This window comes from Pipistrellus kuhlii, unplaced genomic scaffold (genome assembly GCF_014108245.1).
Source record: "Pipistrellus kuhlii isolate mPipKuh1 unplaced genomic scaffold, mPipKuh1.p scaffold_m20_p_15, whole genome shotgun sequence".
NCBI classification, from domain to species: Eukaryota; Metazoa; Chordata; class Mammalia; order Chiroptera; family Vespertilionidae; genus Pipistrellus; species Pipistrellus kuhlii.
The window spans coordinates 42,567,457-42,584,869 of record NW_023425460.1 but is presented as its reverse complement, the minus strand read 5'-3'; the positions used below and the strand labels follow the sequence as shown (position 1 = coordinate 42,584,869).

The 17,413-nt window shown below is 39.2% G+C and overlaps 1 protein-coding gene across 2 annotated transcripts in view; it reads left to right on the top strand.

Annotated features, from left to right (window-relative positions):
- Positions 1 to 17,091, top strand: part of RAB11FIP2 (RAB11 family interacting protein 2) — a 36,377-nt gene extending 19,286 nt beyond the window's left edge. The window contains exons 4-5 of one of the 2 annotated variants that reach the window (XM_036439192.2): positions 7,175 to 7,220; positions 12,831 to 17,091. In XM_036439192.2, the coding sequence (XP_036295085.1) occupies positions 7,175 to 7,220; positions 12,831 to 13,058 (274 nt within the window). In that variant the 3' untranslated portion in view covers positions 13,059 to 17,091. Of the gene's footprint in view, positions 1 to 7,174; positions 7,221 to 12,830 lie in introns of those variants that run through there. The other variant, XM_045582140.1, reaches the window with a different exon arrangement.
- The last annotated feature ends 322 nt before the right edge of the window (positions 17,092 to 17,413 follow it).

The window sequence follows — 17,413 nt, the reverse complement described above, 5'->3', positions numbered from 1 at the left end:
CATACAGAGACAGAGCCTGTGCGGGGTCTGGCCCTGTTAGGGGCCTGGTGCCTTGTTCTCATCACACCTTTCCAGTTTTACAGTTTTGCTTCTAAAATAAACAACCTGATTCCCACCTCCATCCGCATCCACAACCCCAAATAGACTAGTGGACCTGTGGCAGGCAGTGGCCCAGGGTCTACTCAGGACAGCGGGATGGATACAGCCTAGCTTCTCAGAGTGACAGTATTCCTAAAGGCCTGGGGAGAACGATTCTTTTTTTTTTTTTTTTTTTTTTAATCAAGAGAAAGGCATATGTTGTAGTTAGAGTGAAAAATGCAAAAATGTACCTGAAGTTTTAAGTCAAATTTGATTTGTCAAGGAAATTTTATATTTGTTGCAGGTGTAATCTCATGTATTAGGGTGCAAAAGACAAAAATGAGAAGCGTAGTTTTAAATAAATGGAAAACTGTTGGAACTCATAGGGCTTACTTATGTTGGACAGTTTGTGAATTGTTTGGTTGATTACATTTAAAATAATTCTTTTCTAGAATAGTAAGTTAAACTTGATTGAATATAATGCTTTAATTTCATAAATATCTGATATCATTACACTTTAGGACCTGGTCAACATTTTAGTCCAATGAATGTATTTGTTACTGTTAAGACAGAAAAGCAGCTGGGTCTGGATCTGCTGTCCACGATCTTTGGTGTCACTGACCACAGTCACTAATTGTCTTGTCTGTGAGATCTCTTGAGAGCTGTCCTGTGAGACTATTAATAAGTCAATTACTGTTGATCCCCATAGTCATATTAGGTTCTGTTTTGCTATTCATGTATTTAGTATGCTTGCCCAGACCCAAGAGATATAGATTATAGTACTTTAATCTATATCATTAATTTGATTTGGTACTGACTTCTTTCTTTTTTCCATAAAAAGAAAGAGAAAATGGAAATATGGAGTTGCACCTTACCTCGTAAGCCCTGCCTGCATGTGAAATAAACCTAATTAAAACATATGAAAGGTGGTATTTACTAGTGGAAATTCTCTTTGGACACTTCATTTCTTTGGGTTTTTATGAAGAGGATCACTAAAGAACATTTTTGAACTCCTTTCACTTCTTTAAACTCTATTGAACTTCTGTGGAATAAATGTTTTTACTATTTTCCAGAAAAATCTCAAGTTAATTGGTATTGCAGTCAGATACCTAAACTGGTGGACCTGGTTGGTGTAAGGGGATAAACTGGATAGTTGAGTTGACTTTATTGGTGTCACCTTTCAATTCTTATTGGCAGTTGTATCAGAATAATTCTTCCTATCTTAAAAAGTACTGAAAAAAAATTAATATATTATCAGGCCTAACTATACAGTAAGTAATAGTTAATTTTCAGAAAAAATCATTTCCTCTCTTCTGGCCACTTTATATCTGTTGTTGAAACTTTTATCAACCTTCCATTGATTTACTCAGTCAACTCTTAGCTCAACTTTACACATTTTTACTAAGCACTGACTATTCATTTCGTCAACACACCTTAGTTAAGCATCTGTCATGATGCTCTAAGTACTGTCATGTGCCGGGACTGAAAAGGTTAATGAGATATCATTCCTTCTTCAAGGAGTTTATAGTTTAGGTATACAGGTCGATCGAGGCATCTGGCCAAGGCCACAAGAGGCAAAGTTTAAGAGGGGGGGGGGGGGGAGGAGAATTAAAGCAGTTTTAGGTTACAACAAAATTGAGTGGAAGGTACAGAGATTCCCCATGTATTCCTATCCCCACACCTGCATAGCCTCCCCCATTATTAACATCCCCCACTAGAGTGGTGCATTTGTCACAATTGATTGACCTATATTGACACATTATAATTATACAAAGCACATAGTTTACATTAGGATTCTTGTATATTTTATGATTCTTGTATATTTTAAATGTATGACATGTGTGCACCTTTATCTATATATATAAAAGCCCAAGTGACCATTATGACCAGATGACCGGCCGGCAGCTGTGATGCACACTAACCACCAGGGGGCTGACGCGCAAAGCAGGAACTGCCCCCTCGTGGTCAGTGCACTCCCACAGCCAACCTCTCATGGTCCTTCCCCCAGCCGGCCAGCCCCGATTGGCCCCCATCACCAGCCAGGTTGAGAGACCACACCTGTGCATGAATTCATGCACCAGTCCTCTAGTATATTATAAAGCCTATTGATTACTGTCCCTTTGAAAACTTAATAACTGTGTTACCTGGAGTAAGCTTCTTAACTTTTCTGTGCCTGTTTGGTCTTTTGTAAATGGAAGTAAAAAGTAACACCTCCTGGGATGGAGTTAACATTAAAAATAAAGTGCTCAGGAAGACACCTGGTAGGTACCACAGTTAAAAGTCCAATAAATACCGGTTGTCGTTGGGCCTAGTGTCTTTTTTATTCTCCCTTGCTTCAGTGTCAGTGTGGCGTTTTCCTTTTCCTCTTTTCAGACTCATTAAAGGTGCTATTATGTCCTATTCCAGTTCTGTTTATACCCCTCCCCCCACTACATTTGTCACCATAATGAAGCCTGGGGTCTCCAGAGCCCACTCTCTGAGTGAAACAAGAAGATCAATGGGATACTCCCCTTTGAACATAATTAATGTCAGGAGTTCCTCTGTGATGGTTTAAAGTTATACTTACCCCATACACAACAAGGAACGACTAGTGCTTAACGGTCCTCCGCTCCTTCCCCTCAGCGTCCCCCGGCCAGGTGGGACGCCTCCTGGAGTTTTCAAATAACTTGAATCCCCTTATTAAATACACAGTGAATCAAGTTTGTAGACCAAAATGCACCTGCCTTTATGGGGCCTAGAAAGGGGCATCCTGGAAGATGTAACAATACTTGTTCTGAAATGCCTTCCAGAGAGCTCCCGTTCTTACTGCGACTGCTCATTGAGGACTTCACTCCTCCGGCCGGGGACCTGCACAGTCTGCATTGTCTTATTCTAACAAGACTGAATCTGTTTTATTAGGCCTTTGTTCTTCTGTGGGTTTTTATTTTTATCTTGAATGCACTTCATACTCCTTTTACTCTCATTAGTCCCTTCCCTGCCTTAGGAATCCTTGCTCCAAATGATCGTATTTGTATTTATGTTTTTAGAGGAGAAAAGAAGCGACAAAGAAAGACTCTGATCATTGCCAAATGCGGCCGAGCTTTCTGCAGTGGCCAGTCTCACCGCTTTTGAGCTCGGTTTGCTTTCCTGACCTGTTGGTAGGAAACTAGTCCATAGTGAAAATCGAAGGACAGTTTCAAATTCTCACCCGTTTACTTATGTCTTTACTCAGTATTTATTCTGCAAAATAAATCAATAGATGTTATAGGAGAGATACTAATGATTCCTTAAGATATACACCAGTACTGTTAATTCAAAATCATTTAAATTTGGAAATATCACAGAGTGAAAAATAAGTTTTTACTTAAAAACTTGAGAATGTTAAGGTAAAGCATTTTCTTAGTTTAAAAATCTTTTTAAAATATGAATTTAAAATATCTGTATCAGCTTAATAGTTAGTTTAAAATTCCCTCCTACCCTCAATCTCCTTGAGCTCTGATTCCTAAAACAATTCTTCTTAATTGTAAAGTTTAACTTTGCCTGAAGTTCTCTCGGTGAGCATGTCTAAGTTCATTTTCTACCTGATTAAGAACACCATGTTCCTTAACCTGTCAGCAGCTCAGTTGAGCAGTCAGGCTGTATTATTCAGTATCTCGTTTGACATGAGGACAGCAGTCCAAAGGGAGAGAGATCACAAATTGGTGCCACACTTCAGTAAATAGAGACATTTTATTTTTCACCAAGCTAATTCAACCCAGTTCCGTTAACTCTTTTTCCCCCTGAAGGAAGGATCAAAAAAAGCAGCGTGAATGCCCTGGTCCGTCATGTGTGTGACACATCAGTGTGTGACTACAAAGCCGCCCACAAGGGACGGGTTCTGCCTTTAGACATGAGACAATGCCCCACACAAGGGCCCTGAGCTCAGACCCGCATGGGGCGTGCTGAGGGCCAGGGGCTCCGGTTACAGGCAGGTAGGACGGGAAAGAGCGGGGCTCACTGCACCCGGCACGCTCTTCCCTTCCCGCGGCGACCTGTTCCGTTGGATCTAATAATCCCCAGACGTGCTCCGGGCTGTCGCTGAGTTTCCCTCTAGTTCCAGAGGCCACAGTCATCGGACATTTTGTGATTTTGAGAAAGTCGTCGTCCTACACGTCTGTTTCTTAAAAACCCTTATCCTGATAAATCTATTACCAGTACTTCTGTTTCTTAGTTGACTGATTTCTTCAAGAGGCATAATGCAATTTATTCAGTCTCAATGTTGTTTATTCTTCAAGGGTGTAATGGGATGGATAATGCTGCTGCCCATGAAATGTTTAAATAACATTTACCAAAGAAGACTGAAAGTACGAAATGTTGTCTGGTGCCCGATGGATCAGGGCTAAGAGCCTCATCTTTGTGTCAAACCCTTCAAGGCGCCCCCCCCAACCCCCCCGCTGCCTGGTGTTCCAGTCTCTTTGATGTTCTTCCCGGCAGCCCTAGGCTGTGCCCTCTGTTGTGAGAGTCCCCCCTCTCTGGCCTGCCAACCCCACCCTTCATGCCACTGAAAATCCTACTTCTCCATTAACGCAGGCCTTCCTCCACCCATTGCTGCCATAGGGCACTTCTTCCCGGTACATGGTCTGCAAAGGCCACTTTGCAGGGCGCTGTCCCCAGCCCCCCTCAGGGGCAGCTGGATGGACATGCACCTGCCCAGAATGATGGGAGGGGCACTCTCTGGTCAGCCCACGTGGCCAGTACGTTCAGGGCTTCCCCGTGTAACGTGCTCACTGTGTGCAGGGCGGAGCTGTGCCTGTGCCACAGGGAGGACAGGCCCCAGAGCCAGACACACCACGATTGCCAGCTGTGACCACATGCAAGTCACCACACCGCTTTGTGGCGCTCGTGTCCTCATTTTAAAAATGAAGATCATTATATCGCAATAAATATAACACCAGTATTTCTATTTTCTGAGTGAACTCTGGTATTTCCACATTTAAACAATTTTTAAAGTAAACTAATTTTAAATTTTGTAATTAGACTGCAATATGTTTTAAGGAATCATTAGCATCTCTCCTCTAACATCCACTCTGATTTATTTTGTAGAACAAATATTGATATAAAAACAAACTGGCGAGAACTTGAAACTGTCCTTCAGTTTCTCTGAATGTACAACCTACCTTAAGGGTTGTGCAGATTAAATGAGTTAGTTTTTGGGGAAGAGCTTAGAACAGTAGCTGACACAGTTCAAGTGCTATGTAAATATTCATTAAATAAAATAATATGTTGGGCATGTCCTGTCCGCCAGTAACTGAGCTAAATGTATGACATGTTAATAACTAAATCAATCTTCACAGTGGTCTCGCATGGTAGATCTCCATTTTACAGAGAGAGGGACCTAGACAATCAGAGTGAAGAAACTTGCTCAAGGTCACACAGCGATATCAGGGTAGAAGCAGGATTTGAACCCACATCTCCTGGTTCCAGGGCCCTCCGCCGCTTCTCTGCTTGTACCCACTTCTCTGTCCTGTGAAAGCTGGGTGTCGGGCGTTTTGTCCTGGAGATGGTCAGTCCGATGGGGAGAGAGGCTGTTGGAAGACAGCCCGCCGTGAGAGAGTGGCAAAAGGAGAGCTTCGTCCCACGGAGCCCTGACATTGACCACATTGGGGTGAGAATCCGAGAGGACGGGAACCCCATGTGTTAGCAGCTGGTGCCATGGCCCCCGGGCGGAGGGCTTCTTCATGGTAATGTCTTTCTGGGCTTTGTTGTTGTTTTCTTTTAAGCCGCTCTTTTTGCCAGGCTCCTGAGCCTTTGCCGGTACCCTGGTGTAGCCTGGGACCACATAGGACACAGTGAAAGTGAGGAGATACAGGAAATGAGTCAGCCGCCTCTGCCTGTACGTGTGCATTGGAGATATTTAAAACATATTCCAGTCTTTCCACCAAATCACCCAGCGCTCCTGAAACGCTCCATTTACCCACAGGAGTCCAGCTCGAGAAGGCCAGCCACAGGTCTGGAAGCGAGCATACAGACCTTAGTCATAACAAGGGAAACCTTGGCCTTGAGGGATTCCTTTGAGGTGGCTGTCCATGCTGTCTGCTCTGCAGCTTCCCAGCGGGGGCTGTGTACCTGTAATAACAGATTCTCTTCCGGTGGTGTCATCTAGTGTCCAGACTGCGTGCACACAGTCCGAAGTTTCAAAAGTGAATTTCTTCAAAGGATCCCAACGATTTGGCTGATAAAGCACAGATAACGTGAAAAATATATTTTACTGTTAAGTCTTTTGGGGGAGGTATAAAAAGGAGCCTCGGACAGTTGCGCTTTGTAGTGGTTAGCAAGGCTAATACTCTTAAGTGCCGGGTAAAAATTAAACTTGAATAGCAATGATGAAATATTGACTCATCAGATGGCTTTGAAGTTTGGCTTCTTTTTGGTGCAGTGCCCTTCCTAATGGACATGTTGCAGAGAAGAAAGTGATGATAGCTCTGAGCCGGTATTTTCTTACCCTCTGTACAGAGGAAACTTTTTTTTGGGGGGGAGTCCATTTGGGTATTTGAATTTTGAAGATCAGCTCCTTAGACATCACATTCACGATAGAAATGGTTCCTAGCACTCTGAATGTATTCTAGTGATAGCCTGGTATTTAAAAATTTAAAAGATACTTGCTTTAATAGCTATAGATTTTTTTTTTTTTTTTTGCCAAGTTTGCTTTGTCTATTCTATGCTACAATCTTTCCATTCTAAATTTATTTAATTCTCCATCATTCTCTATCAGGAGGACTAAGGTGAGTGTGAATGTAAAATGAAAATAACGCTATGAAATTTAGTTTTATAAAATATCTCACTGGGTAAAATGCTCATGTTTAAAGATGTTTAGAAACTGCATATTTGGAGGTGAAGTTTTTCAGTTCTGATAATGACTGAAGGGTTTTCCTTCAGAGCTTAAAATTGAAGCTGCTTTCGGATGTTGTTTAAATACTGGTTTTCTTCTACATCCTGGATTAAATTTCACTCATCTGAGTGATTTAGGACTTGAGAAACTGTTACTGAAATGTTGGTTGAAAATGTCCTGTTTTTATGTTTCCTCCCACGTGGACTATGATACATTTTTAACATTTCTGTTTTGTCTCTTATTGCTCAGTTTTCATGTGAATCCGACAAGCGGTGAAGACCTCAGGAAAATCCCGGTGAGTCGCAGAGGGGGTTAGAGAGGCAGAAAGCAAGCCACAGCCAGCCTTCTGCCGGGCACACATTTCCAGAAAGGCTCCGTCCCCTCGAACCCGTTACCTGCCGCTGATAGCTTAGCGTGATAATTTGGGGAGAAAGAAGAAAAGCAAAACCCAGTCTTTATTTTTAATATATGATAGGGTGTGACTTTTATACAATTAATGGAACTTCAGATAAACGTAATTGTAATTGAAGCCTGCTTAGAGGATACATATTTTGTTTGCAGACTTTTAAAATTAATATCAAAGCTGTGTGGCAAGGTCAACGTTATTGTTAGGAAATACGAGCATGTGGAGAAAACGGTTTGTTGTTGGGACAGATATTGAAGAAAGAAGAACACCGCTTATTAACGTTCAGCAATCTTGCATCCTGGCGGGCAGTGCCGTTAGCCAGGAGTGCATTTGCAAGAACCGTTAAGACACTAACCTTCCCAGACGGAACAAAACCATCCATACTAGCGGGCGCGGTGTAGCCACCAGCTGAGTCAGCTCACATGCTCGGCAAAGATATTCAGGTGTCTTAACTTCATGCTCGGTTATTTGAAATCCAGTTTGGGGTCTCTGTTCAGAGTCCCATTGCATCTTCAGTCAAATCTAAATATATTAAACCTAGGGAAGAGGTTACTGTACCAATATGCGGGCACGTGTGCTTGGTAGGAAGCTAAGTTCTCATTGAATAACAGAAGCGGAGCCTTTTCTCCAAGAGGCTGGTGGTTGCTCTTTGAACCATCTGCCCTTAATGTGTGTGATCCAGATGTATAAGAAGAATTTTTTAAAGCAATAACATATCACAATTTTCTATGATAATCTATGCCCAGAAATAGCTATGGTAGTGTACAAACCATTCTAAGTGTAGTTATTTCTTTAAAATCATAGAAAACATTATAGAAGCTTTGTGCTGTGTTCTTGCCATTTTATGTAAATGATTTGTAAGTTTTTATGCTTCATAAATACTCCAGTCTTTATAAGATGCAGTCTGGCGAGAAATGTCAGAATATTTGAAGTGAGCCTTTGATCAAATAGTAAAATGAATTCTATCAGGCAAGTTACTTAATCTCAAGCAAAATGCAAACATCAAAAAATCGATTTCACGTGTAGCTATTGTTTATTAAGTAACCTTAATTACAGTTTCTCTGTGCTTGTAAATGTATTTCTCCAAATCTTGTAATTTATTGCTGTAAAAGCATCCTTAGAATACTTTAAAGGAATAAAATGTGAAAATTGTTTTAGTTAAAGGATTTAAAAGTGATAAAAGAATCCTTGATGTGTGATTATTTTTCTCTGGAATACTAACTATTCTGAAGGACAGTTAAAGGATTACTTAGGTGTTGTTAATTTTCTGCAAGATACAATTAGGAGAAGGAACCCATCCTCAGACTGATCGCTTTTTGATGAAAAGTATTTGAACAATTTTTATGTTGAAGATTAGAAGATGTTTGAAGTAATTTACATTAAGTTCTCCGATAATAGCCATCCGCCACGTTATTTTTCCCCCTTCTGGACATAGTATTTTGTAATTAAGTTTGTATGTCTTATATGCTAGTGCCAACACCTGTCTGTGAAAGCACAGTGTTCAAACAGGAGCGGTAGCCAGTTGAAAGGGCAGCGTGAGCTCTTTAAGTCCTAATTAAGAGCTGAAAGGGAGATGAAGGGAGGAGGACAAAAGATGTGAAAGTAGCTGAGATGATATTCCCAGAGCAAAGTTCCTCATTAGAACAATAATGAGATGATCAGAGAATGCCAAGCCTTCCTCTTATCTCTCTCTCTCCCCTCCAGTTGCCTTGGATGTCAGTTAGTGCCCCACCAATATTTGGTTACCAGGACAACCTTTCTTTAAATCTGCAGTTTATTTTGAGTCCTGGTAATTTGCTTTTGTTCAAATTTAAGTATTGTAAAAAATATATATACATTTCCCAGTTTGAAAGGCTGGACTGTGTAAAGCAAAAATAGATCACTAGTGATTTTCAAAGTCTTTTGCACAACTATACTATTTAAGATTTCGATTAGGAAACTTCATGTGATAATTCTATACTCTCACCCAACCCCTAATTTCTTATATCTGCATATGGAAATTTTTAACAGTGGTTGGGTGTGAATGAAAAAGAATTGGTCGTGAAAGGGGAAGAAGGAAGAAAAATTTACATTTCAATATAAAAAGACATCTTAAAAACATATGTGCTGTCTGTATGGATTGCTGGAGGAAATAATGTTGAGTACTTAGGAGTCCCATGTAGGTTATTCGAGTCTATACCAATAATTTATTTTATCCTGAGTTTTCCACTTTAAGCAAAATAATTTTTTCCTTATTTTAATTTTCTATTGTACATATGAATTAATATGAATTGTTATTTTGTTGGAATTAAATCAACAAACAAGGATGCATATTTATTGAGTATCAATTTAAGAATCTTATGCCTAAAATTAAAATATTTACATGCTTTTCAAATATGGGATAAAATCTGGAACTAAGCATAAAACTTTTAAGTTATTTCATATTCTTTTCCAGAATATAGTTTGTAGAACATATGTTTCTAAGATGTTTTTCTGCCTAAAAACCTGAGGCAGAAATTTGGGGTAACGTTTTCACATAAAAGGACAAACGGGAAATTTATGGAAAAGGTCAGAAGTGTATCTCCAGGAAGCCTGCCTGTGCACAGTATTAGAAGGCTGTAGGGGGATGAAATGAGTAATGGATCTGTATATTTTAGACTATGACTGTATAGTGTAATACTATTCCAGGATAATAACTCATTATTTTGAGACTGAATTGTTAGATAGATTTATGTCATGGAATAAAATCTAGACTATGTCAAAATAAGAATATTTTGACATTTTTCATCCTCATCGTTTTAGAGAAATATTAAAAAAAAATTAGCTATATTATCTGGTATTACTGGTATAGTGCTCAATGTAACAATATAAGTGATTTTCTAACTATGTTCATTGCTTAATTAGTTTGTAGAAGTCAGTATAATTTGATTAAGATTAGAGAGACTCAAACAAGTGATTCTTAAGTTAAATTAAGAAAAATGTAAGAGTCAACCAATCAGTAATGAATCCCATTTAGCTTAATTTTATGAATTCCTGCAGTTCTCACCAGAATCCCTATTTTCCAGTAAATATTTTATTAGAAAGATGAAATCACATTAGTTGGGTGGTATTACTTTTTAAAAATGTGTATCAATTTTTCTTAAAGCCAGTTCAGAAATACCACTATGTAAACCAGAACATTTTAGAGTTAAAAGGGACCTTGGAGAACATCTCATTTGTCAAGTAAGGAAAGTGAGAGCTAGATTGGTCTTTGTCTCATTTGTGCAAAATTATTCAGGCTGAAGTGAGGAATTTTAGCTTATTTTTAATAAATTAAAAAGATATATACTTATCTCTCCAGTGTATCTTTCCTATAGAAACCCGCTTAATATAATAATTATTTAATAAGAATGTGGCTAGGAAATTATAATAATGTTTTATATCTCTACTCGTGACCAATTAAATAAACTATTCAATACATGAGAGGTGTGTGCATTGAGAATCTTAAAAAAGATTAATTCTCCTGAGAGAGCAGAGATAAAAGTATTGTAGATTAACAGAATTGTCCTTTAACTGTTGCAGAGTAACATTATGAAATGTTTTTAGAGACAAAGCTAGTATATAACATAATGCATGAAGTTGTATCTTCCCAATTTCTAATGTTAAAACAAAATCGGCTGCTTTAAATATATCTTACAGAACTTAAACTCACTTCCCCTGGGCAGCCTCCCTACTCGTTCTGTTGATCTGGTGGAGGCCCTCTTCGGTATCTTGTCTGTGATATTTCAATACTTTATCACTAAGCTCAGCCCCTCCAAGTGGGTTTTCCCCACTGCTGCCATCTTCATTGTCCTCGAACATGACTTGCATCATATTTTTCTTGCCTACGGAAACCTTCCAAGGCGTCTTAGCTCCCGCAGCAGTAAACCTACAAGTCCTTACTGACAGCACTGATCATCCTCGATGGTCTGCTGGGAACCTGCCATTTCAGCCTCTCAGCTCCCCGTCCTGCACCTTACTTACCCATCCTTCTGTACTGACGGCCTGTTTGACCCCATGCCTCCAGCCTTGCTTCCTCCCTGGAACAAAGCCACTGCTTGAGATGCACGGTTTGCATTTCCACCTGGTGCGGTTTGCATTTCCACCTGGTGCGAGCTGGATCTTCTCCCCAGAACCCGAGATCCTGAGGGGCTGGAAGAGTCTCTCCTGCCTGGACTTGTGTGGTTATCCCGGAGGAGAAAGTGTGGTTGGATAACATCCCCATCAAATCGATGCCTGTACTCAGCATGGTTTTTGGTGTTGGCAGTCTTGGTGCCTGTGGGAAGAGGGGAAAAAGTTACACTTTGGCTTTACTCATGAGAACTTCTAACACATAGCAAGTTAAAGCGGATCCTGAAAATGAGCAGACAAATTTAATGTCTATTAAAAAGAAAAAGCCTGTCTGCATTCATTGCCCCCATTCTGTTTCCCACTGGCTAGCTTATATTCCGTGGTCTGAAAGAGCAAGACCAATTCCCCAGTATGTTTGTCTTAAAGCCAAATGGAAATGTTTTGAATGAAAGTGATGAAAACCATTTTAATTTGTTGAGTCTAGTGATAGAGCTATGTATAAAAAGACATAAAAATACTAATTTATGTTTGGGAATTATATTTTACATAATGAAGAATCTAATTACTATCCACTATAAATAGATGACAACGTATTTTATTAAATTCTTGAGAAATATATATTTTTAATATTAGAATTCTTTGTAATGAAAATTAGGTCAGTGCCTTTTTCTTTTTTATATTTATACATTAATCTAAAAAGAATTTTCACTAATGGAATAACTTTCACCAAGTAAATCAATAGTGAAATGGAAGAAAATGCAGATGCACTGATACTAAATATTAACGTGATCATAGTTGAACTCTGAGTTTCCTGATAACAAGGCACAAAGGGAAATAGAATAAGGTGTATAGGCATTGCTACTATGAGATAGAAATGAACTAGTTATTTATTATAGTTTGCCTCTAAAATCAGAAGTTACTCCCATGGGAGCATCTTAGAAGATTTAATTCCGAGTGCCTTCATTTCATAGCAAGAAGCAGATTTGGTCTTGCTGCTGTTGTACCCAAATTCAATAAAGTGAAAGCCATAGCATTAAACTATAGTTCAGCCGGAGCAATTTGATGAGAATTAAACTAATGTCCAAATGTATAGTTTTCAACAGCTTCCTATAGTTCCTCCAAGTTAATTCTTAGATATTTCAGTTTTTACCTATTTCAGTTATATTTACTATAGAACATTTTATCTTAGTCTTCAGTTGTATGTCTGTCTCTTTTAGTAGGACATTGTCCACACTGTAAAAAACTGTTGTAGAAGAGTTTAGAATTAGAATAAGGCTTGGATGCCTCTGGCCCAGTGCTGGCCTCAGAGCCGGCTGGCCGTTCTGGGGACTGTCAACGTCGGTTCTCGCCAGAGGAAAACCAAAAGCTGAAGGTCAAAAGGATTGTGATTTTGTTCCTGAGAACTAAGGTGCCGGCTCTCTCCTGTTCCAGGACAGCAACCCTTTCGATGCCACCGCGGGGTACCGCAGCCTGACCTACGAGGAGGTCCTGCAGGAGCTGGTGAAGCACAAGGAGCTCCTGCGCCGGAAGGACACGCACATCCGGGAGTTGGAGGACTACATCGACAACCTCCTCGTGCGGGTCATGGAGGAGACGCCCAGCATCCTCCGCGTGCCCTACGAGCCGTCCCGGAAGGCGGGCAAGTTCTCCGACAGCTAACGAGCCCTGGGTGCCGCCCAGATGACTGGGGAAGGGAGAAGGGAAAGAGGAAGAAAAGGAAGACTGGTGACAGGAAGAGCCCGCACCTTCAGGTTTCAGTCCGTGCTCGTCCTTTGGGAAAAGGTGTTTTCCCTGTAAATATGAGCGGGGACTGTCAGAGTCACCTTTGAAGGGAGTTCAATAATTAGAACTTGGAAGGGAAAGGGCCAGATTGCAGATAAGTAAGCAGCTCCTGGGGACTCACTGGGGTGCTGGCCAGCCCCTCACCCACCTGCAGCCCCGGGATGTCTTCAGAAGCTCTTGGCTCGCTCCTCAGGAAGATTTCTCATGACTTTGACATTGTGAGAATGGATGCTGTGGTGGGTTCTTGAGCATTCAATTTGTAGACGATTTAGCTGCAGGAATACTGCTCATCATAAACACTATTTCACCAACAGTCCATGTTTTATATACACACGTATGTACATGAATGTAAGTTCATGTATCTTTGCATATAAAATACGTGCATATACCTCACATCTACATGTGTTTTTAGGACATTTAAAATCAATCGGTTTCCTCTAAAGCGAGGATACCAGTTTCTTAACTGGGAGATGTATGTACTCTCAACGAAGCGTCATTGCTTCTGCAGTATTACATGTGTGTATTCTGCAGTATTACATGTGTGTCAGGGAAGCTGCTCCAAGTCACTATGGAGTCTCCACCTTGGTTTATAATGAGCTGCTGCTCTGTTACTCAGCGTCAGGTTTTTGCTCTTTATCCAGAGCAGTGCTCCAAGGCCTTGTAAAGAATGACGCATTTTAGGAAAGTCCATTAACTCCACAACAGCATGGATTTCTCGGATTCGTTTTTCAGCGTAACGTTTAAGTTTTGTCTAAGCTCTAAGCAGGAGATAAGCTGATGGCATTTGTTTTGTTGCCATTCTGAATGCCTATAAAACACTAGCCAAGAAAACAGTAAGAAGTTAAAGCTGAAGATAACTTGGAGGGTGAAAATAGGTGATCATCTGACGCCCGATAACCCAAAACAGTGGGCAGATTCTCGGAATAAAGATTTAGGCGTGGTTTCAAGTTCCATAAATAATAGAACAGATGGTTGCATTTGGGTCTTGAACCAAAATAACAGTTACTAAAGAGTGAGTTTTTAGAACAGATCTTTATTAGCATGACGTTACACATTAATCTGTGTCTACCCTTTAAGATTTGATTTATCACCAAATTATATGTCCACGTTTTTTATGTCTGCTTCCCCAAAATGTTGAATGCTTCCATGAATCATCTTTCTATGGTTGCACAAAATTAGTCTGAAATGTAAAGTGAAAAATAATGGTTATAAAAATGTTAATTACTGCTTATTTTTTACCTTACAATCTAAAATACTTACTAGGAAACACTGAATCTATTTCTTCTGAGTTTAAAATGAAAAACACACACCATATATGGAGACATACATTTCTCAGTTTTTTTAATGAGTGCATTTTTGTCTAAGACTTACTTGAATGTTAAATACAAAACAGATATAATTGTTTCACTTATTTTAATATTCTAAATCAGATAATACTTGGCCAAGTTTATATTTCATAAGCTAAAATTCCTGTTATTTGTATTTCCTGAGTTTCTTTAGTTTTTCTATAAGAGCATACATTTTGACATTGTGAAAATTTTCCCCAAATATAAAAATTCAATAATTATTGAAATGAAGAAATGGAGGAGGTAAAATAGCTCTACCAACATTTTCCTTCTTTTATATATCTTTCCTAAACCTCCAAATCTGGTGTAGAATTTTACTTTTCCATTTGAAGTCTTAATAATTATTTTTAACATGGTGCCATTTTAATTAACATTTAATAAATATTTACAAAATTCTTAGCATTTGATTTTGTGTTTTAGTATAATTGAGGCTCTTACACTTTTTAAAAATATCAATATCCATGTGTTTTTAGTATTATGACTGATTACTTACAGATATTTTAATATGCTTTGGCCAAATTTGCTCCTTATAGAATGAACCAAGATATTAGTTTTGTATTGGGGATATGTTTTATGTGAATAGAGATCAGTAAAAAGTATGATTCAAGTAACTGCTATTCTTTTTATGAGGAGGTTCATTTTTAAGGAGACATTCTTTGTTAAGAGTTAGGTTTATCCACACATGAGAAATTTGGTTATAACTGACTCAATATTTTCATCTTTAAGTCTGAGATGAGAATTCTATTGAGAACACATCCTGCCTTTATCACTGCCTAACAATGTTCTGTTTGAATGTTTATGGAGTTTTCCTCATGACCCAGAGGACAAGTTACTTGTTCTCATAATCTGTCAATATAATAAACGACAAACAAAAAGTGAAAATGAGCTTCCCAGTGAACATCACAGTGTTTCCTGCATTTGGGCAGAAGTGCATGCAGATTAGTTTTATTTGCTAGCATTGTAGAAAGGCCAAAAGTCACCTTAGTTTGTTTTTCTAAAATGTAACCTTTAGTATTATAATGGTGTATTTTGTTAGTAGCTTAGAAATCGAAATAAAATATATGTACTCATTAAATAATGCACAGCACTATAGACTTATAAATGGATTTTATTTATGCTTAGAATGTATGATCAAAAACATTTCCACCAATAAGAGGATTTAAACACACACACAAACACACACAGAATTGATATTTATCTAAAACCTATATTAAGTTAATATACTTCCGTTATATAATTAAGATATTTATTCTTTTTAAAGTAGCCTTATTTTATAACCAGTTTCCTAGTTTTACAATAAAATTCAGCTCTGAAGATATTGAACATACTGTCCTACTTAGGCCTCCGTTTCACTCATTGGCTAGCGGGGCCATATCTTAGAATTGTATATAAGCGACGTGTCACCCATTCATGAGAGTCTAAGTATTGCTTTTGGCTGCTCTGTTCTGCCTTGAGCCTAGTTTTGCCATTCTCCCGTGCACGTACTGCTACCCGTAGATTACACATAACTACATCTATTGCTTTTGGCAGGAAACGAAGCTTTAGTTGTAATTTTCCAGCTGTGAAAATGTTGCCTTGTATTGAAAAGGGTTTCAGGACTGGAAACCTAAGTAAAACCCAGCTCATTAGTGACAGCTCTGCTTTCCTGCCTTCACCAGCTCCTCTGCCCTCATCCCCCCCCTTCCCCCCGCACCACCCCCGTGAGGATGCTTACTCTTCAAGGAGAATCTAAGAAAACACAAAAGAACCGGCTTTAATATATCTCGTACTTGTTACACTGGAGCTTTTCTCTTCCTCCAGCTTTTCAGGCAAAGCTCCAGCCTCGGGCCCGGGAGCGAGGCTGGAACTTTTTGATGTCCGTGTGCTCATATGTCTTGTAGATATGCTAGGTGTCACTGTGCGTGTGTAAGTGAAGGATGAAGCATGCTCGCTCACTTGGTCGCTTTGAAGTAAGAGGTAAAGGATCACAGCGCTGCTGGTTCGTGACGGTAGATGCGAGGGTCTGTCAGCGCACATTGGAAAGCCCCCATTTTCACAGATTTATAACTCATAATCCAGATGTGGCGATTGGAAGTATTTAATATGCAGTAGATGGCACCTTAACTAATTCAGCTGCATCTGGAAGGTCTCCCGATGTATTTAATAAGGAGTAGAGAAGCTCTCTAAGCATTAAACTCGAGTTGGCATTTTATTTCATTTCTTTTCTCTGTCAAAAAAAAAAAAATTCCCTCTTACCATGGAATTGAAGTCTGTAACAAATGATACATTGGGCTATAAATCTTTGAAGCATCCAGATGAGGTACAAAAGAATGCTGCAGATCGAGAAATGTGTATATTTAGCAGGTATTTGAAAGACACAAGCATTATTTATCACAGAAGAGTATTACACTTGTTAAGTAAAATGCTCTTAGTCACTTGTATACATTTTTACCGGTACACACTCAAAAGTATGTCAGCCTTGCATAATGTGACAGTTGTATAATTTATGTAATCTGATGCATGGATCAGACTTTTTGTATAATATATATTGATTTATTATAGTTGATTAAAGTGTTTAATCTTAATCCCGTTGTCTAATTTCTTATTGCAGATAAAACAGTGTGCTGTGTGCATTTATACACCAGTCCTCCTTGTCCTTTAAAAATAGGATGCCTCCTGTTGGACGCATTGCAGCAAGTATTGTGTAAGACCCACCCACCCATTCACTATACAGATAGTTCTGGAAATTCAGAGCCGAGGGTCCGAGTACCTTAGAGTGGACAATCATCAAAAGTGTGAATGCTCTCTGTGTATACAATGTCCCCTCCTAGGGATAGAGCTCAAGTTTGGCAGAAAGTAACATTTGGAGTTTTATATATAGGCGAAGGCCTGTGCCCAGTATTTTCT